Genomic DNA, 19,651 nt, shown 5'->3' with positions numbered 1-19,651 from the left:
GAAGGCCACCTGTTTCTGTCCTGTTATACTCTAACCTCTCATCACCTGGCACAAAGCCACTTCTTTCAATACCACCCTCCTCTCAAAGGATCTATGTCATGCAAGTGACCTTGTTGGTACTGGTGTCATGTAAAAAGCCTCCAGTTCAACCTGTAAAGTGGTTGGCATAGGGAAGGGCATCCAGTCAAAAAAATTATGCCAAAGTAGAGAGGAGCTTGGCACACTCTTCTGGCTTACTGGTTCTTGTCAAACCATCTAACCATGCCAGTATGGAAATCAGGTATTAAATGATAATGATAATGTGTGCGTGTGTCTGTGTGCATGTAAAGATATACATATATATATATATATATATATATATATATATATATAGGTGCAGGAGTGGCAGTGTGGTAAGAAGCTTGCTTCCTAACCACATGGTTCCAGGTTCAGACCCACTGCGTGACACCTCGAGCAAGTGTCTTCTACTGTAGCCACTGGCCAACCAAAGCCTTGTGAGTGGATTTGGTAGACAGAAACTGAAAGAGTCATGTCACTTACATACATGCATGCATGCATTCATACACACACACACGCACACACACACACACACACACATACATACATACATACATACATATAAGTTTAGAAATAGGAGTCAAAAAATCTTAGCTAAGATTTTTTGACTGCTATTTCTAAACTTCGGTTTAGACTGTTATTTCTAAATTTCGGACCATGATATGGTCCTTTTCATGCCGAATTCTACTTGGTGAAATTATTGATTACTTCTTAATTAATTAATTTCACCCTTTGTTATTATACATATATATATATGTATGTGTATATTTATGTGTCTGTGTTTGTCCCCCCACCATCGCTTGACAACCAATTTTGATGCGTCCCTGTAACCTAGCGGTTCAGTAAAAGAGACTGATAGAGTAAGTACTAGGCTTACAAAGAATAAGTCCTGGATAAATTTGTTCAACTAAAGGTGGTGCTCCAGCATGGCAACAGTCAATTGACTGAAACAAGTAAGAATAAAGAATATATACATATATATATTTCTTTATTGCCCACAAGGGGCTAAACATAGAGGGGACAAAGAAGGACAGACAAAGGTATTAAGTCGATTACATCGACCCCAGTGCGTAACTGGTACTTAATTTATCGACCCCGAAAAGATGAAAGGTAAAGTCGACCTCGGCGGAATTTGAACTCAGAACGTGAAGGGCAGACGAAATTCGGCTACGCATTTCGTCCGGCGTGTTAACGGTTCTGCCAGCTCACCATATATATGCATATATATTACAAATGCGTGTATGCATATATATGGATAAATACATCTTGGAAAAAACAGAAAAAGCAGGCAAAATAAGAGTTACAATACAAGTAGGATTCATGGATGATTCAAAGAATCACAGATTGCAACTAACAATGCCTAGCATTCCAGATGGACCAACATAAATGCATGTAAACACACACACACACATACACGTGTGTGGGAAAGTGTGTTACTAAAATGAAGAAGCTAGAGCATATTCTAGCTTCCAAGTTTTCCAATCTTATAAGAATACTTCCAAATTATGGAATGAAGATACCAAATGAGAAGAAGAAAGTCCATAAAATGTAGGGAAAATAACAAAAGTTGTTTACTAATTACAAGAAAAAAGTATGAAAAAAAGTCCATAATACAAACAAAACGATGATGTGAAAGTATAGACAAATAAATGACAGATGGAAATAGATTAGAAAGAAACATCCAAAAACATATAAAGAAATGACCTCATAACATGTTTCCATACATCCCCAAACATATACAGAAATGACCTCAAGCAGATTTCTAGTGCAAACTGAAAACTTGTACACTATGATTTCAAAATATAACACTCATGCAAACAAACACATAAGATAGGGAAGATATAAATTCATCCATATACCTGATGGATAAATACACCTTGGAAAAAACAGGAAAAGCAGGTAAAATAAGAGTCACAATACAAGTAGGATTCATGGAAGATTCAGAGAATCACAGATTGCAACTAACAATACCTAGCATTCCAGATGGACCAACATAAACATAAATAAAAAAAAAAGGCAGGGAAGAGACAGGTATAAATTTGACTGCTGAACTTAAAGGGTTACTACAGCTTCAAAACTATCCCTTGAAATTAATAGATAATGAAATTAGAAATTCAAAGGGACTGGATCTAACAGCTGAGAATACCTAGAAGAAAAGTTGAGAATATTATTCCATTTGTCAACACATATAACCCAAGAGTGACAATGTAAATGCAAATTTTCCAATCCTATTTCTAAGCCCCAAAATGAAAGACTTTGTCAAAGAAAATATCTAAACACATATCTTACAAGGGCACAGTTCATGTCAGGGGATAACTCTGAACTCTTTAAAGAGCTTGTGGAGGCAGCAGTAATGACCTCACATATTTGGAAACTGGATCCAATATAAAATTTAAAAGCAAATTATTTTTTTAAATAAATGCAAGCATGAACTGCCAAACACAAAACCTATTATATTGCATAACCTGCCCCATCTATGAAGAAAATTTCATCAGTCAGATTGGAAACTCTTTGTGAATGAGCAAGAAAATAAAGATAAATTTCAGAAGATCTCATTGAAAAAAACATCTAGAAATCCACAGAAACAATAAATTCAAGATTTTCCCAAGGAATGGTTCAAAATATCACAAGAAAATGTAGAAACATTTTATGAAACATTTGCTCCATAATTAAACTCGTATCATATTTATAGAAACATGGAAAATTTTATCAAAAATGATTTTTCCAGATTAACCAAACCAAGTCATCATCAGATATTCATGATGATGTTGCCTTTGTTACAAACACAAATTTTTAAACAATCACCACACACGCGCACACAGACACACACACACGTACATACAAATATTTAAGACTGTTCAATGACAGCTCCAGATTAAAACCAACAATATATTGAAATTAATAAACAGCTAGACATTTCTGAACTGACTTGTCATCAAAATAACCAACCAGAAATCTCTTGTTCTTTGTCTCATTTTTCAATAAACAGCTGACATTTCCTATATACCATGAAATCAATAAATGGCTGGCCCATATGGACAAAAATACCACTCTTTATAGGCCACTCTCAAACAGTCTTTATACAACCCCCAAACAAAAGTAAATAAATTTATCAAAAGTATTTGAATTCCTGGCATTTTTTTCAATAAACTGTTGACATCTGTTACATATTCATATATGAAGCAATATATTTAATATCCTACAATTTTGAAAACTTCTATCAGGAATGAAAGTGCTTAAAGAAAATGATTAGTAAAAAATATTTCTACTATAGACACAAGGCCTGAAATTTGTGGGGAGGAGGTCTAGTCAATTGCATTGACCCCAGACCTTGACTAATACTTATTTTATCCACCTCAAAAAGATGAAAGACAAAGTCAACCTCAATGTAAGTAATTATCCTTTCTACTATAGGAATAAGGTCTGAAATTTTGTGGAAGGAAAAGAGGCAATTGCATTGACTGATGAAATTGACTCCAGTGCTCCACTGGTACTTATTTTATCGATCCCAAATGGATGAAAGGTTAAGTCAACCTTAGTAGAATTTGAACTTGGAACATAATACTGGAAGAAATGTTGCTAAGCATTTTGTCTGATGTGGTAATGATTCTGCTAACTCACTGCCTATATCTCTATGATAATAAATATGAAATTCTGTCCCTCTGAGACCCCTGTTTCTCAGTCTACATTTGCTCGACATAGACATATTATAACTTTTTGGAATCAGGATGATCCTGGGATTGAAAATCTGCCTTTCATTTGGTTCTTGAACATCCAGCATTGGGATCTGATTTAAAAGTATTTGGGTTGCTATTTCTAGCAGGTAAAACTTAGCTGATTCATGCCATCTTGGTTGGTGTTTGTCAGATGATGTCAGAGATCAAGGGGGAGATAAATGACATTAGCTTCATTAATCTTATGTTGAGATAAGAACTTTGGGACAAATTAGCCAACACTGGAATTCAAATTGGCTAAATTGACCAGGTTGGAATTCAGATCGGGATTGGAACAATAGAATGATTGCATTACAGAATTAACTCTCATCCATCCTTAACCTCTGATCAAACACCACCAGGGCATATAATCATTATAGATGTATTATAGTCATGCTATTTAGCTCTTTTCAGTTTTGGGCTGCAGGCCCAGTTAGCCCTGTGCTTAAAAGTCAGTTTTTAAGCTAATAAGTAATAGTAAAAAGTATTTTACTAACTTCTGACAACTTTCTTCTATGCTGATGACCTTGTTCTTATAGCTGAATCACTACCTGAACTAGAGAGGAAATTTCAGGTGTGGAAGCAAGGTCTGGAATCTAAGGGCCATAGAGTTAATTTAGCTAAGACTAAAATCCTAGTATGTAAGAAGACAGACAAATCTCAAATCCCTTCAGGGAGATGGTTCTGCTTGATATGTAGGAACGGTGTTGGTAGAAACTCCATTTGGTGTATCCAGTGCAAGCTATGGACACATAAGAAGTGTAGTGATATCATGTGCAGGTTAACAGAAAAAGCAGCCTTTGTATGTGTCAGATGTGCTGATACAATAAACACTAATAATATACAGAGAATAGACTTCCTCAAATGTCTGGAGGGATCCTTAGAAGTAGTAGATATTTCCATTTCCTAGGCCACCTAGTTAGCTGTGGGGGAAGAAGTTCTGAAAATGTAGTTACTTGAATAAAAACAAGCTGGGCAAAATTCAGAGAGCTACTACCTTTGTTGGGAACAAAGGATCTCTCCCTCTCAGAGCGAAGGGCAGATTGTATAATGCCTGTGTATGTACAGATATGTTACATGGTAGTGAAACATGGGCTATGACTTTAGAGGACATGCAAAGGCTTGAAGGAAATGAAACCAGTATGCTCTGCTGGATAGGTAATGTCTGTGGATGTATGACTGAATGTAAATGGTTCGAGAGAAAAATTAGGTATAAGAGGCATTAGTTGTAGGGTGCAAGAGAGAAGACTGCATGTGATGTATATGGATGAGGACAACTGCATTAAAAAATGTTGATCTCTAATTGTGGAGGGAACCTGTGCAAGAGTAGACCTAAGATGTGGGACAAAGTAGTGAGAAAGGATTCCAAATGTTGGGCTTCACAGAGGAATGACAAAGGACTGAGACTTCTGGAGGGTTGCTGTGCTTGAGAAGACATGTCAAGCTAAGTAAAACTTTGGCTGTCCATACATACAGATAAGTCCTCTTCATCCATCTCTCAGTCAAGAGGCCCTTCCATTGAGATCTTGTGGGTGCTGGTGTGGCATAAAAAGCACTCATACCAGTGTCACATGAGAGTGTCCATGCTGATGCCACATAAAAGAACCCATGCTGGTGTCACATAGAGACGCCTGTGCCAGTGTCATGTAAAGAGCACCCAGTACACTCTGTAAAGTAGATGGCATTAGGAAGGGCATCCAGCTGTAGAAACTATGCCAAAATAGACAGTTGGAACCTGGGCAGCTCCCCAGATGGCCAGCTCCTGTCACATCGTCTTTGCCAGCATGGAAAGCAGATGTTAAATAAGTAAATGATGATAATGATGATGAATATATATATATATATATACATATATATATACATATACATATATATATATATATATATATATATATATATATATATATTATATATATATATATATATATATATGCATGTATATTGGTATGTAAGTATACCTGTGTATCTAGATGGGGATATATATAAATTTGTGGATATATATGTTTCTGTAAATTGATGAGTATATGTGTGTGTGCTGATTAGTGTCAGTGAAAATGTATGATAATTAACAGCTTAGCTGCCTAATGCAAGAAATAAATAAGATCTTTGAAATCTAGTAGCTATAGCCATATCTGTCTTAATTTTAATAGACATTGGTGACAGATGTAATTCCTTATCTTTCCTTTACTATCTATATTGGCAAATTCTTTAACCTATTTTAGCTCAGTAGTCATGTTCCTTGATACTGTAACACTGCTCACAGTCAAGTATAAATCCTAAAAATTTCTAATGCAAGTTATGCAATCTCTGAAGATTTGATTACATAATCTGCTTATAAGTTCTTATATAACAGATATTATTTTCATTATTAATGAAATACATGTAAAATGATATCATCATCATCACCGTTTAACGTCCGCTTTCCGTGCTAACCAAATATTTCTGCTCTTTATATTTTCAGCTCTGTTACCTAGGAATTGTCTTGTATGGACCTAGTATTGCACTGGAAGCAGGTATGTAAATATATTTTTCAATATTAGTGTCGCTTTTTAATATGATGGTTAATATTTTGAGAAGCTAAAACTGTTTATATTATGATAAAAAAATCTGATGGATTTGCATGTACAGAAAATTAAGAAAAAGAAAAGCAAGTTAGGAATCAAACAATAGAATATTTTTAAGCTGACAGATGAGCATTAATGTACTTAAAAGAAAGGAGCATAAAGTATTATTTTCGAGAAGTTTTAAATGAAACTATGAGTGGTAGAATAATGAGGGCCAATGTCAAAGAAAAGCAACAGTGAACCAGCTATTGAGGTTAGTTTCACTATGGTTACTAAGGCTAACAGATGAAGGCATGGTAAGCATCTGGCCTATCATAGATAATAACTGAGACATTGAAAGTATCAAACTATGGAGTTACTTAGTTGATTTTTTTCTTTTATGCTGCTTTTGCTGATTCCCATGGCTCTCTGCCACCACACAATTCCATCATTATTATGAATTTGAATTGGAAGCCTGAGCCATAGTAAATATTTCATTAGCTGATTACACAACCATGGACGCCACCCCTATGGATACATTGCAGTTACTTTCTTGATAGAGCTTGGTGATCCTGACCATTGATCTTCTAGGATTCCTCTGCTCAGCATCAATGTAAGAAGCACCATTGGCTCAGTTGAGGTCTTCTGTTACCTCTTCACAATCCATAATGCTGCAGACTCATGACTTTGTTGTATCCCTGGTGGGTTAGCTGAATGGGTGCTATGCCTTGCCAAAGGGTAGTGCATAACTATGCAGGGCATGGTCATCACTCCATCAAGTATTTGCAAAATACCTGCATGTCTATACTTAGTTGTTAATCTCTTTAATAACATGTATATGAGTATCTTAGCCAACTTCTGTAGAAGAAAAAGGTGTCTACTAGATAGTAGTAACTACAGAAGCTTTAAACTGGTGAGTTATGTCTTGAAAGTAGCAGAGAGTTTTGGGGAAATTAGTTTAAGATATGGTTAATTTTGATGATGTGCAATTTAGGTTTATGAGGCATTGAACTGCAGACGTAATATTTCTTGTTAAAGGCAAGAGAATGTCTCGGTTTAGAACAAGACATTCTATGGTTTTGAAAAGGCATGTGATAGGGTCTCTTGCCCAGCAGGTTTGATGGATAAAAGTCAAGCTTAAATGAAGCTCATTTTAGAAATGTGATACTACATGGTAATGAGACATGAATTTCAAATCTAGAAATTCAGCAATTGCTAGAAAGATCAGTTGTGTTCTATTAGATGTGTAATAATAATTTGTATGAAAAAAAAAGACGGCATTAAAATCATCTACCAATATCAATACACACTGGGTAGATGGTTGCTCTCATGTAGATATATGATACCAATTAACAATAAGTGTTTGATTTAAAATTACTATGTACTGTCAGTGGAGGAAACCAATGAAAAAAGTAGAATAAAGATGTAATCAAACAAAAAAGTAGTAAGAGAAGATGGTGAGCTTCATACAAGAGATTATGAAAGACTGACACAGATATTGATATATAATAAGCTATCTAAACTATGCCAACATGACTTAATGATGATGATGATGGCAATTGGTGGATTTTAAAAATGCATTGCTTTGGAAAAGTTATACATTTTAACAAGTTTTGTTAGCTCTACATTGTGGCTTTATTGATAAGGACTTCATCCATATTTTCCTGATTGTATTAATTTTATTGGAGGACAAATTAAAAAAAAATATTCTGACATCCATCAAGGATGTATAGCAGAAAATATCAGCCAATAACAGCTTCGTCATTTTCAGAAATATCACAAAGAATAACCTAATTCTTCAGCTTGAATCCTTATTTGTAAAATTTAGAGAAATTTTTAAATAAGTTGTGAAACTTTTGGTTAATCTTGTAATCTGATCTTATTACAGTGACACAATTCCCAATGTGGTGTTCCATAATTATAGTAGCACTATCATCAGCAATATACACCTCACTGGTAATTACATTTTTTTCTCTTACTGAGTCTAGAGAAGTGGCAGTGGCTATGATGCTTGCAGGTCTTGTGAAGTTTGTGAGGTTGATGCTGTTAATGTTTTGTTTAAATCGTTGCAGGTCAACACCAGCAGAAAGACATGAACAAGGAGGAGATTCCAGTGGAATGACAATCTAGGAAGAAAGGACTGAACATAATGTTTTGCACAGGGCTGGAGGAGTTGGATGTACAAGGGTGATAAGATGTGGAAAGATGAGGGATTAAAGGGTGTCTGAATGGTGGCAGTATGAAGCTAACCATAACAATAGGAAAGACAGAGAGACTGGAGTATTTCCATTAAAGACTGAATGCTAATCATTTGAGTGGCCTTCTCTAGATGCAGTCCACGATGTCCAGGTGTAGCTACAGTATGACCCAGATATGGTTCATACTCCTTTATAATCCTTATAGAATCTCAGCAGCTGTTGGGGACTGACATATTTTCTGGCCTTGAAGAGAAGGGCTAGTCTTTGGGACATGATCCTAGCTATACTAAGAATGTGCTTAATCCTGCTGAGGTAGACTTTGCCTTTCATTCTTTGAAGTTGATAAAATAAATATAATGTCAATGCTTTGTACACCAAGTTAGAAATCATATCTTTAATGTGCATCCATGAAAGAAAATGTCTCTGAATAGATAGATTCATTTGAATGCACATGGAAACACAAGCTGAATTCTTCCTTCAAAAACATTCCAATTCTTTTTAAAAGCATTATATGAAATATTGCATTGGAAAGATTTCATAAAAGAATAAGGTTAATGTTACAAAGCCTATGCTGTACCTCATTCTTCACCTCACTGTATGTAAGTGATGTTGAAATCCTTGAAAACAGTCAGTCTATATATACATATCTAAAGTCCTTAGTACTTCAGCACTGACTGCAATGGAGTGGTCATGTGGTCAGAGTGAAAGATAATCAGATCTTCAAGCAATTTCTGTACGATGAGTTAGCTCAGTGTAAAAGACCGGTGTACAAATGGAGATCAAGGTATAAGGACTGCATCAAGAATATGATCAAAATCTTGGAAAAATGGTATGGGAAAACCTCATTCTAGATTGTTCACTATGGAGGAAAACAGTGCTTGATGAGAGGAGGGGAAGTTGAACAAAATTGTATTGAGCATGACCAGCTCAAGGGAGATGTTTGTAAACCAAATACGCAGGAATGTTGTTAACTATATATATTATATGGCATCTCTTCTTGTAGGGAATGTGGGAAAAATGAGCATAAGGAAGTAAACTGAAACATCAACAAAAGAATATTGTAACACCTACGGAAAGATGAGTTAAATTCATGCTGCTCATGTTTCAGACAACAATCAAGTGATGACATTACTTGAAATCGAGTTGCAGCCATCGTGTGTGTGTGTTGTGATTGTGCGCGTGTGTGTACATGTTTGTGTGTGTGTGTGTGAGCGTGTGTGTGTGTACATGTCTGTGTGTGTGTATTTATGTATGTATGTATTTATATATGTACATATGTATTCATATATATTTGTGTATCTAAGTATCTATATATCTGTGTGTGTGTGTTTGTTTATAAATATAAAATTTCAGGTTATGTGGTTAAAGAATAAGTATCTCTATCTATTCAAATATTTCGTGCCATTTTATTTCCTCACATATACCTATACTTTACATCACTTTGAAGAATTTAACTTGGACTTAATTCTCTAATGATATAGATATAACCATCTATGAAGTTGTGGTCATAATATATACATAATGAAACACATTTACAAGTGCAAGAGTGGCTGTGTAGTAAGTAGCTTGCTTACCCACCACATGGTTCCGGGTTCAGTCCCAATGCATGGCACCTTGGGCAAGTGTCTTCTACTATAGCCCATTGTATGTATGTATGTATGCATGTATGTTTGTATGTATGTATGTATGTATGTATGTATGTATGTATGTATGTGTATATGTTTGTGTGTCTGTGTTTGTCCCCCCAACATTGCTTGACAACCAATGCTGTTGCATTTACATCCCTGTAACTTAGTGGTTTGGCAAAAGAGACCGATAGAATAAGTACTAGGCTTACACAGAATAAGTCCTAGGGTCAATTTGTTTGACTAAAGGTGGTGCTCCAGCATGGTTGCAGTCAAATGGCTGAAGCAAGTAAAAGAATAATGGGAAAAAACCTTTTCATTACATATGGGTGTGTCACTGAATAGTGAGGGTGGGGCTCAAAGTGTGACACACTGACACACAGAAATTAGTTTTTGCATTGGTTTCAAATTTTGGCACAAGGCCAGAAAGTTTGGAGGAGGGGATAAGTTGATTATATCCATTCTAGTGTTCAACTGGTACTTATTTTATTGACCCTGAAAGGATGAAATGCAAAGCTGACCTTGGCGGAATCTGAACTCAATGTGAAGATGGATGAAACACTGCTAAGCATTTTGCCAGACTTGCTAATGATTCTGTAATCAATGAAAAATATGGAGGATTCAATCCTATTAGTGATAAGTTTCTTAACAATTACTAGGGGTCACTAATGTTGCTTGTGATGAGTTCATGGTAAGTGCATTTATCCATTGATATAAGTTTTTTTTTTAACTGATTGGACAAAAATCTGGTGACAGTTTTTAATGTGAATCAACTTCTCAGTGGTTTTGGAACTCATGCTTAATATTCCTTAACTTCAAGTTCTTAATTAGTAGAAAAATTTGAACTTCTTTATGTCTGAGGCTAGATCTCACAGTTCACTGTCTCAAATTGTAAGCTATACACTCATTACATTAACCAATGTTTTGGTGCCATTCCTGCTCCCTGAACAATGCAATACCTTCATCCCTTTTATAAACTTTTTTTCTCTCCATAGAATTCTCCTCCTGCATTTCTGACATCAGAATTAACTTTCTCGACGTCTTTATTATTATCAAACATTCTCCTTTTGCGTCTCTAATCTATGTCATCTAGTTGTCTGGGGCTCTTTCCCAACCCTCTGCACGTAACTTGGAACCCACTTTTGTTCTTACTCCTACTGTAACACTTGTCCCTTACTTTTCTCCAATATTACCTTCCTTACCTGGCCCAACCATTACTCTTTTTATATAACTGACTCCTTCATCCACACCTGAATCTAAAATAACCCGTCAAATAGGATAATGTTTGTGATAGCACTTCACAAAACATTTGCAGAACATCAGACATTGTAATTACTTCTCTGCTGCATACCATTTCTGTCCTGTAGACCTCTTCACCAGGCACTAATCTGTGTTTAGTGTAGTTCTACACAGCAGTTATCCAGCCTCATATTAATCGGGAACTCATATTTACTCTTCAAAGTTTCATTCTTCATGGACTCAACTACTGCACTCTTTTTCTTTAATGTGCACACCAACACATCATACACTCACATGACTCATACACATATACATACATATATATCATCATCATCATCATCATCATCATTATCATTTAAAGTCTGCTTTTCATGCTGGCATGGGTTGGACGGTTTGACTGAGGCCTGGCAAGCCAGAAGGCTGCACCAGGCTCCAATCTGATCTGGCAAAGTTTCTACAGCTGGATGCAGAACTGGCCTCGACCACGCTTGAATGGTGTTTTTTTACATATCACTGACATGGGAGCCAGTCAGCTTGCACTGGCATCGACCACACTTGAATGGTGCTTTTTATATGTCACCGGTATGGGAGCCAGTTAGGCGGCACTGGCAATGATCACGCTCGAATGGTTCCTTTTATGTGCCACTGGCACGGGACCAGTCAGGTGGAACTGGCATTGACTATGCTCAAATGATGCTTTTTATATGTCACTGGCACAGGTGTCAATCAGGCGGTACTGTCATTGGACATGACAATGACTTCACTTGACTCAACAGGTCTTCGCAAGTGCAGTTATTGCCCTATGATTGAAGGATACTCTTAAATGGGCTGGTTATGCTGCACAGGCATAAGCCACGATTACGGTTTCACTTGGCTTGCCAGGTTATCTCAAGCACAGCATATCTCCAAAGGTCTCAGTCACTTGTCACTTGTCATCACCTCCATGAGGCCCAACGATCAAAGGTTGTGCTTCACCACCTCATCCCAGGTTTTCCTGGGTCTACCTCTTCCAAAGTTCCCTCTACTGTTAGGATGTAACACTTTTTCATACAGCTGTCCTCATCCGTACACAATACATGACCATACCAGTGCAGTCGTCTCTCTTGCACACCAGATCTGAGGCTTCTCATGTCCAACTTTTCTTACAGAGTGCTTGCACTCTGTTGTGCATGCACTCTGACATTACACATCCAGCAGAGCATACTAACACACACACACATATATATATATCCAAACCTACATGCATCCAAATGCACATACAACAAAACACATACTCACATAAAACACTATTCTGTCTGCCAACAATAGAAAAAAAAAGTTGTTGGCAGAATACATAGCAACAAAGATATATATTTACACCCTCATATCACCCTTACAACATCCCTATAAACACTATCTTTTGGGGGATCCCAAGCCCTTTATATATCTTTTTGCTTCATCTTTAGTATGTGGGCTATAAAAACATCTATGTGAATTCTTTGATAAGTTGAGTTGTTGGGAGAAAGAGGTAGAATAAGGAAAAGAAAGAGAAAAAAAAAGACAGAACAGTAAAAGATGAAGAGAAGATTTTTTTGCATGCTGTTGAAAAGAAAAAAGCATGTTAGAAAATATTTTCCTAGTTGGATCACTTGCTTTGTTCTAGGTGTCACTTGCTTTAAATTTGTCATATTTCATGTAGAAATATGATTAGCCAGGCATATAAGCATATATAGAAAGGTAAGAGGTCAAAAGGTAAGAAGTTGAAAGCTGGTCCAAATTCTGTGATTTGTATAATAGTTTGTACCCAAGCATTTATTCAACTGACAAATGATTTATTTTTAAGTAACAGTCATTGTAAATAAATATATATATAGATTTTATTTTTATTTTTCATCCCCTTTGAAATTACTTTTAACTGTGGTTTGGGCTTTGACTGCTCCTTTTAGCATGTAAGGTGTCCTGTTAGGGTCACCTCTTTTGTATTAATGTACACTAATTTTATATATTATTGGTCCTTTAAATATTTCAATCTCTCTGATTTAACTGAGCACAAACTCTTTCATAGGTAAAGATCTTATTTTATGTTTTAAAAACCCATGTGATAACGATCTATTTGATTTACCAAATTTATCCATATTCTTGATTATTTTCACAGTTATTTACTACACAAAGGCTATGCATTTCATTAAAACTATGATCATAAAATAAAGCAAATTTTCAAATGGCTTCAGATATTGATTAATTAATATTGATATTTATATGTAAGTACAGTTAAAGCAATAAGAAAATGAAATAATTATTAAAGACGGAACTGTTGATTTATTTCACAGGGTGGAATGAAAGCTGTTGTGTGGACAGATGTGTTTCAAAGTGCGATTATGTATTCAGGAATGGTGGCTGTCTTTATAAAGGTTTGTAAATCGCTTCAAATAGTTATAAAAATTACATAACTGTGATTTCTTAGTCAAAAAGGACAGATAATATAAGGAAGTCAGTCCTCATATTTACAATGAAGAAAACAACAGAAAATATAAGTCAGCTCTATTGACCTTTTCTCAGAAAATCTGCTACCTATTCATAACAACTTTTTAAACTGAGGCAATGTAAAATAAAATAAACTTACCATTTTATCTTTATAGCGAAATTCTCTATTCATTTATTTATATTGAGGAAACAAAACTAAAATAAAAAATGAAAACAAATTCTCAAAATTTTCTTGGATATCTTTCAGAGAAAATCTGTTTAAAAAAAATAGATATTTTCAGGAAAAATCTGTGTTTATTCATTATTGCTGACTCCTTTAAAGTAAGAATCTATCAGCACCATCGTGATTCCTCATCAGTGTTTTAAATCTACTTTTCCATGATGGAATGGGTTGGACAACTTTTCTGAGGTAGTGTCTATGGCCATGTCTTTCCTGTTGTCAACCTTTTTAGCTGCCTCTTACATGCAGAGACATGTATTCTAAAACCAAGGAAAAATAATTCAAACATGAAGTTTTCTAAATATTGAAGGAGCAGATGTAATTGCTTCCATGTGGCGACAAAACTTAAAATTTTTATTTGTTTTAGTCTTTGGATTGTGGCCATGCTGGTGCACCATCTTGATAGGTTTGGTTGAACAAATCTACCTCAGTACTTATTTTTAAGTCTGTTACCTATTCTATCAGTTTCTTTTTGCCAGACTGCTAAATTACAGGGATGTAACCAAAAAAACACTGGTTTTCAAGTGGTAGTGGAGGACAAACATAAAGACACACACACACTCACAGAGGCTTCTTTTAGTTTTTGTCTACCAAATCCACCCATGAAACTTTGGACAGCCTAGGGCTATAGTGGGAGACTATAGTGGGAGTCACTTACCCAAGGTGCCATTCAGTGGGACTGAACCCAAGATCACATGTTTGGAAAGCAAGCTTCTTACTACACAGCAATGCATGGTTAATATCATATAAGGCTTGTCATGAAAAGAAGAATGAATTGGTAGTATTTTTGAAAATTAAATATAAACTTATAAACATAATGAAAATCTCTAAAGAGAAACTTTAAGTATATTTTGAAATTTTGATAGGAAACAATTTCTTTTGCATTAAAATTTAAGACATGTTAAGTATGGAGGTCTCCAGGAGACATTACTAGAGAACGTAGAGCTGGTTTCTGTTACATAGAGAACCTTAATGTCTAGGTTGCATGTAACAGAAAATAAGAAAAAAATTGTAAAGCTATAACTCTACTGAAACTTGGAAAATACTTCAGTACTTTGCATTGTATCACTGAATTACCATTATATTAATGATAATAGAACTGTTAAGAAGAAATAATTTAATTATTGTATACATCTTTGACTAGAAATATTGAAACTGAAGATAATTTTCATACTTCAATAGGGAAATACTTCTTATTTTTATTTATTTATTTTTTTGTAAGGAAAGTTAATTGAGCTAAACATCAAGATTAACTATAATAAATTGGTTTCTTCGCATTCAAATAATTCCAACCAATTTTTTTCTCAGGGCTGTATGGTCTTGGGAGGATTTGGCAGAATCTGGAATATAGCTAAAGAACATAACCGACTTTACTTTGAGTAAGTATATTATATTTAAAAATTTATATTTGTTTCATTACTTATTATTAAATAACTTTCAAAAGGATTTTCTATTTTAATTTATTAAAAAAAAAAATCAGAATAGAATGTACTTGCTACATGAGTTTTAAAATGGTTTTCTCATTCTCAGCACCATTATCTGTATTGTGTCATTCATTAAATTTTGAATTTGTATCATTTATCTTTATTTCCATCTATTCAGGATCATATCTTCTATAGATCACTCATTTATCTCATTTAAGCAACTCCCTCAATACCACAATATCACCCGCTATCTTACTGTAAATTTATTTTAGTTGAAAGTGAAGTGAAATATCTACAACTCAGCTCATCAAAACTTTGCCTTCCATTTTATGACACTTATTAATTCTGATTTTTCTTTTGTGACATGACTATGTTTAATTTTATACTTCTCTCTCCCTTTTTATTTTTCTCTTCCCTTTCTCAAATTAAATAACTCAGCTTGTCATTTCAATTTATTCTTCAAGTTCACTTTGTTTAAACATCTCTCTCACTCTTAATATTTAAATTTGTTGTCTCTAAATCAGGAGTTTCTCTCATTGTCTAGAGGATTTATAATGTGTAGAACAAATTTTTTTACATTCTGTTGGCTTGTATTTCCTATTGATTTTCATCTCAAGACCTCTAAACAGACTTCAAGGGATTATAAAATGCCATCATTGTCATCTTCATTATAATCATCATCATCATTTTACATCCACTTTTCATGCTGGTATGGATTGTGCAAGTCATCACAGTATGAATTATTATTTGGAATTACTGCTCTTCTAGATGGGTGTCATGTACACATCTTGCTTGTACAAATTATTTTTGGTTTGGTTAGTATGGCTGGATAGCTTTCCTATCATTAATCATTGTACACAGTATACTTGATGCCTTTTATGGCACCAGTACTAGAAAAGTTATCATGTTTTGGACAAGACTAAAGGGTCCTCATGACCCTATGTTGCTTCTGTTTGTTTTCCAAACTCTTTATGCAGTCAGTATGTAATAAAGTATACTGGGCACACTTTATCATGGCCCTACACAAGTGAACCTACTTTATATCATGTAAGGCTGGAGAGTCCTACTATTTTAAGATGTATTTGTACACATCAGAGAGTCAAAATGGTTAAGTTACTTCCTTGAGTTATGCTGACTCACAAGGACTAGTTTCCTAATTTCATGGTGTGTATATTCCGCACCTGGGTGGGATGCCAGTCCATTGCAGGATTACTAATTTTTGCCAGCTGAGTGAACTGGTGCAGTGTGAAATGAAGTGCTTCGCTCAAGAATACAATGCATCACCCAGTCAAGTAATCAAAACCACAGTCTTGTGATAAGGAATCCAATTCCCTAACCACTAAGCCACACAATCATAGAGTAATGTTCAAGAAACTGAATAGAAGAGAGAGTCATGATGGAAGAAGAATCAGCAAGAGTGGTGAGTCAGTTTTAAGAGTGTGTGTGTGTATGCATGGAGGCAGAGAGTGCTGAATAGTAATGGAGGTAGTGGAGGTGGTCAATGGTGATTGATGGATATCAATAGCTAGTGACATTGGTGAGAGGTAATGATAACTGCAGTACAAATAGAGTGATGGGGTGGAAAAAGAGCTTCAATCTTTACCAGTAAAATACTACAACAAATAGAAAGCAAAAAAAATGGAAAGAAGGTGGATGAGGGAAAGAAGAATGCATGAGTAATAGTGAAATGAATGATGAAGAGATGAGAAGGTAATAAAGGTAAGAGAAGCAGTAGATGCAGACTTCACAAGGACATATTGGTGAGACCCAGACGTGTGCATATACATACATGCATACATACATACATACATACATACACACACACACACACACACACATACATACATACATACATGCATACATACATACATACATACATACACACACACACACACACACATACACACACACTCACATACACACATGTGCACACACACACATATTAACATACAAATATACTTACAGGTGCAGACATAGCTGTGTGAATAAAAATACATGTAACCATGTGATTTCTGATTCTCTCTCACTGAATAACTGCTTGGGCAAGTATATTCTAATATAGCCCTAGGCCAACTAAGGCCTACTGCATGAATTTATTTGATGGAAGCCAGTTGTGACATAATTCTCATCATCCTTTAACATGCCTTTTTCTATGCTGGAATGGGTTGGACAGATCAACTGGAACCAGTGAGCCAAAAGGCTGTGTTAAACTTCAGTGTCTATTTTGGCATGGTTTCTACAACTGGACGTCCCTCTAATGCCAACCCCTTTACAGAGTGTACTGAGTGCTTTTGTATGGTACCAGCACTGGTGAGGTCACCAAGAACTTGCAAGACAAGACTGCTCAACTGAGTGAAATATAGTATTGGGAGATATTAAAGTATCATAGAAAGACAGGAACAGGTGTCTTGCTCAAGAGGGAACACCTGGCTTTCCCACCTGGAATGACAGAAAAATGTGAGGTCAAGATACAAGGTGAATATGAAAGAGAGAGAGAGAGAGAGAGAGAGGGAGAGGGAGAGAGAGGAGGAGAGAGAGAGAGAGAGAGAGTAGGGATAGAAGAATAGAAATGGGGAGTGCACTAGATTGAAAAGAGTGTAACAAATGATTAGAGATGAGGGTTGAGGTGGATACAATAAATATCAGTTTGGTGGAGGTAGGGAAGTGAAAGAAAGGAAATATATGTAGGTTAGAGAGGAAGAGGTGACAAGGGACAGTAGTAGGGATAGAATGTGAAGTGTAGGGAGGAATAAGAGGTATCATTTACAGCAGCTGAGTGAATAGTATCACAGTTAGAAGATCAAATGGAGAGATGAGTGTTACAAGTGAGAGAAGACTTGACAGTACCTCCTTTTTACTGAGTTGGAGGGGTCTTCTCAAGTGCATTATATCATCACTCATTTCCATCTTTTGTCATTTCCTCCAAGAGATATTCTTAGGTGTTCCTCTTCCACAGGTTCCTTCTACATTTAGCAATGTGTACTTTACTTTATACAGCTGTCCTCATCCATCTGCATCACAAGACGACAGATACAAGCACAGTCTTTTTTCTTGTGCATCACATTTGATGCTTCTTATGCTCAGTTCTCCTCTCAACACATTTGTACTTTGTAATGCATGTACATTGATGCTGCATATCCATTGGAGCATGCTAACCTCATTTCTTCCTAGTCTTTTCATATCCTCTACATTCACAACTCAAGTTTTACATCTATGTAGCATTGCTGTTTTACACAGCTATAATATTACCTACCCCACACTCTGAGAGAGAAATAGAGAGGGAGAGAGACCTTTTGTTACCAACAGAGTAATACTTCTCTGAACTTTCTCTAGTTTTTTTTTTTTCAAGCAACTATTCTTTTAGCCCTGCTAATTAGTTCACCTATCCACTACCTCTAAGGATCCTCCTGAGCATTTAAGGAAATCTATTTCTGTGTGTTTATTGCACCTATGCATCTGCCACAAAGTCTACTTTCTCTGTTAACCTTCCTGTGATTCCACTGCTCCTCTGATGTATCCATAGTTTGTACTGAGTACACCAAATGGGATTTCTACCAACACCTCTTCTACATATCAAACAGAGCCATTTACCAGAAGGGATTAGCTCTCTGTCTGTTTTCCTTCTAACTAGAACTTTTGTCTTCGCTAATTAACCTTAAGGAACTTTGATCCCAAGTTTTGCTTCTACACCAGAAGTGTCAAATAAGAAATCCCTTATTTACATTTGATGGATATTTGTCCTCATCTTGTTTGTTGTTAACACAACATTTCGGTTGATATACCCTCCAGCCTTCATCAGGTGTCTTGGGGAAATTTTGAACCTGGGTTCTCATTCCTAAGGTAGTTTTGTCAATGTTATTATTACTATTATTATCATTCAGGTCACTGCCTGAAATTGAACTCGGAATCTTGGGGCTAGTAGCCCATGCTCTTAACCACTCCGCCACATGCCCTTGAAAAATAGGTATTAGTTAGTGATAGGAAGTGTAGCCAGCTGCAAAACAATAGACGCATAGTAAATGGGTGTAAAACAAACAAATACATACATACATACATACATGATGGCTGACCCCCCATTATCGAGTATGGCCATTGCACGAAGCTTAACTGTTATTGGTGCTGAGATCGAATGTGACTTTTATTTGCTTTTTAAGGCTACAGCCAGCTAT

The 19,651-nt window shown here is 35.7% G+C and overlaps 1 protein-coding gene across 3 annotated transcripts in view; it reads left to right on the top strand.

Annotated features, from left to right (window-relative positions):
• Positions 1-19,651, top strand: part of LOC115222205 (sodium-dependent multivitamin transporter-like) — a 135,643-nt gene that overhangs the window by 38,832 nt on the left and 77,160 nt on the right. For all 3 annotated transcript variants that reach the window (XM_029792356.2, XM_036511324.1, XM_029792357.2), the window contains 4 exons: positions 6,232-6,283; positions 8,202-8,269; positions 13,685-13,765; positions 15,367-15,437. In XM_029792356.2, the coding sequence (XP_029648216.1) occupies positions 6,232-6,283; positions 8,202-8,269; positions 13,685-13,765; positions 15,367-15,437 (272 nt within the window). The remainder of the gene's footprint in view (positions 1-6,231; positions 6,284-8,201; positions 8,270-13,684; positions 13,766-15,366; positions 15,438-19,651) is intronic.

The sequence above is a fragment of the Octopus sinensis genome, linkage group LG19 (genome assembly GCF_006345805.1).
Source record: "Octopus sinensis linkage group LG19, ASM634580v1, whole genome shotgun sequence".
Classification (NCBI taxonomy): domain Eukaryota; kingdom Metazoa; phylum Mollusca; class Cephalopoda; order Octopoda; family Octopodidae; genus Octopus; species Octopus sinensis.
Note: the sequence above shows the minus strand (reverse complement) of the source record. Positions and strands in the feature narration are given on the sequence as shown.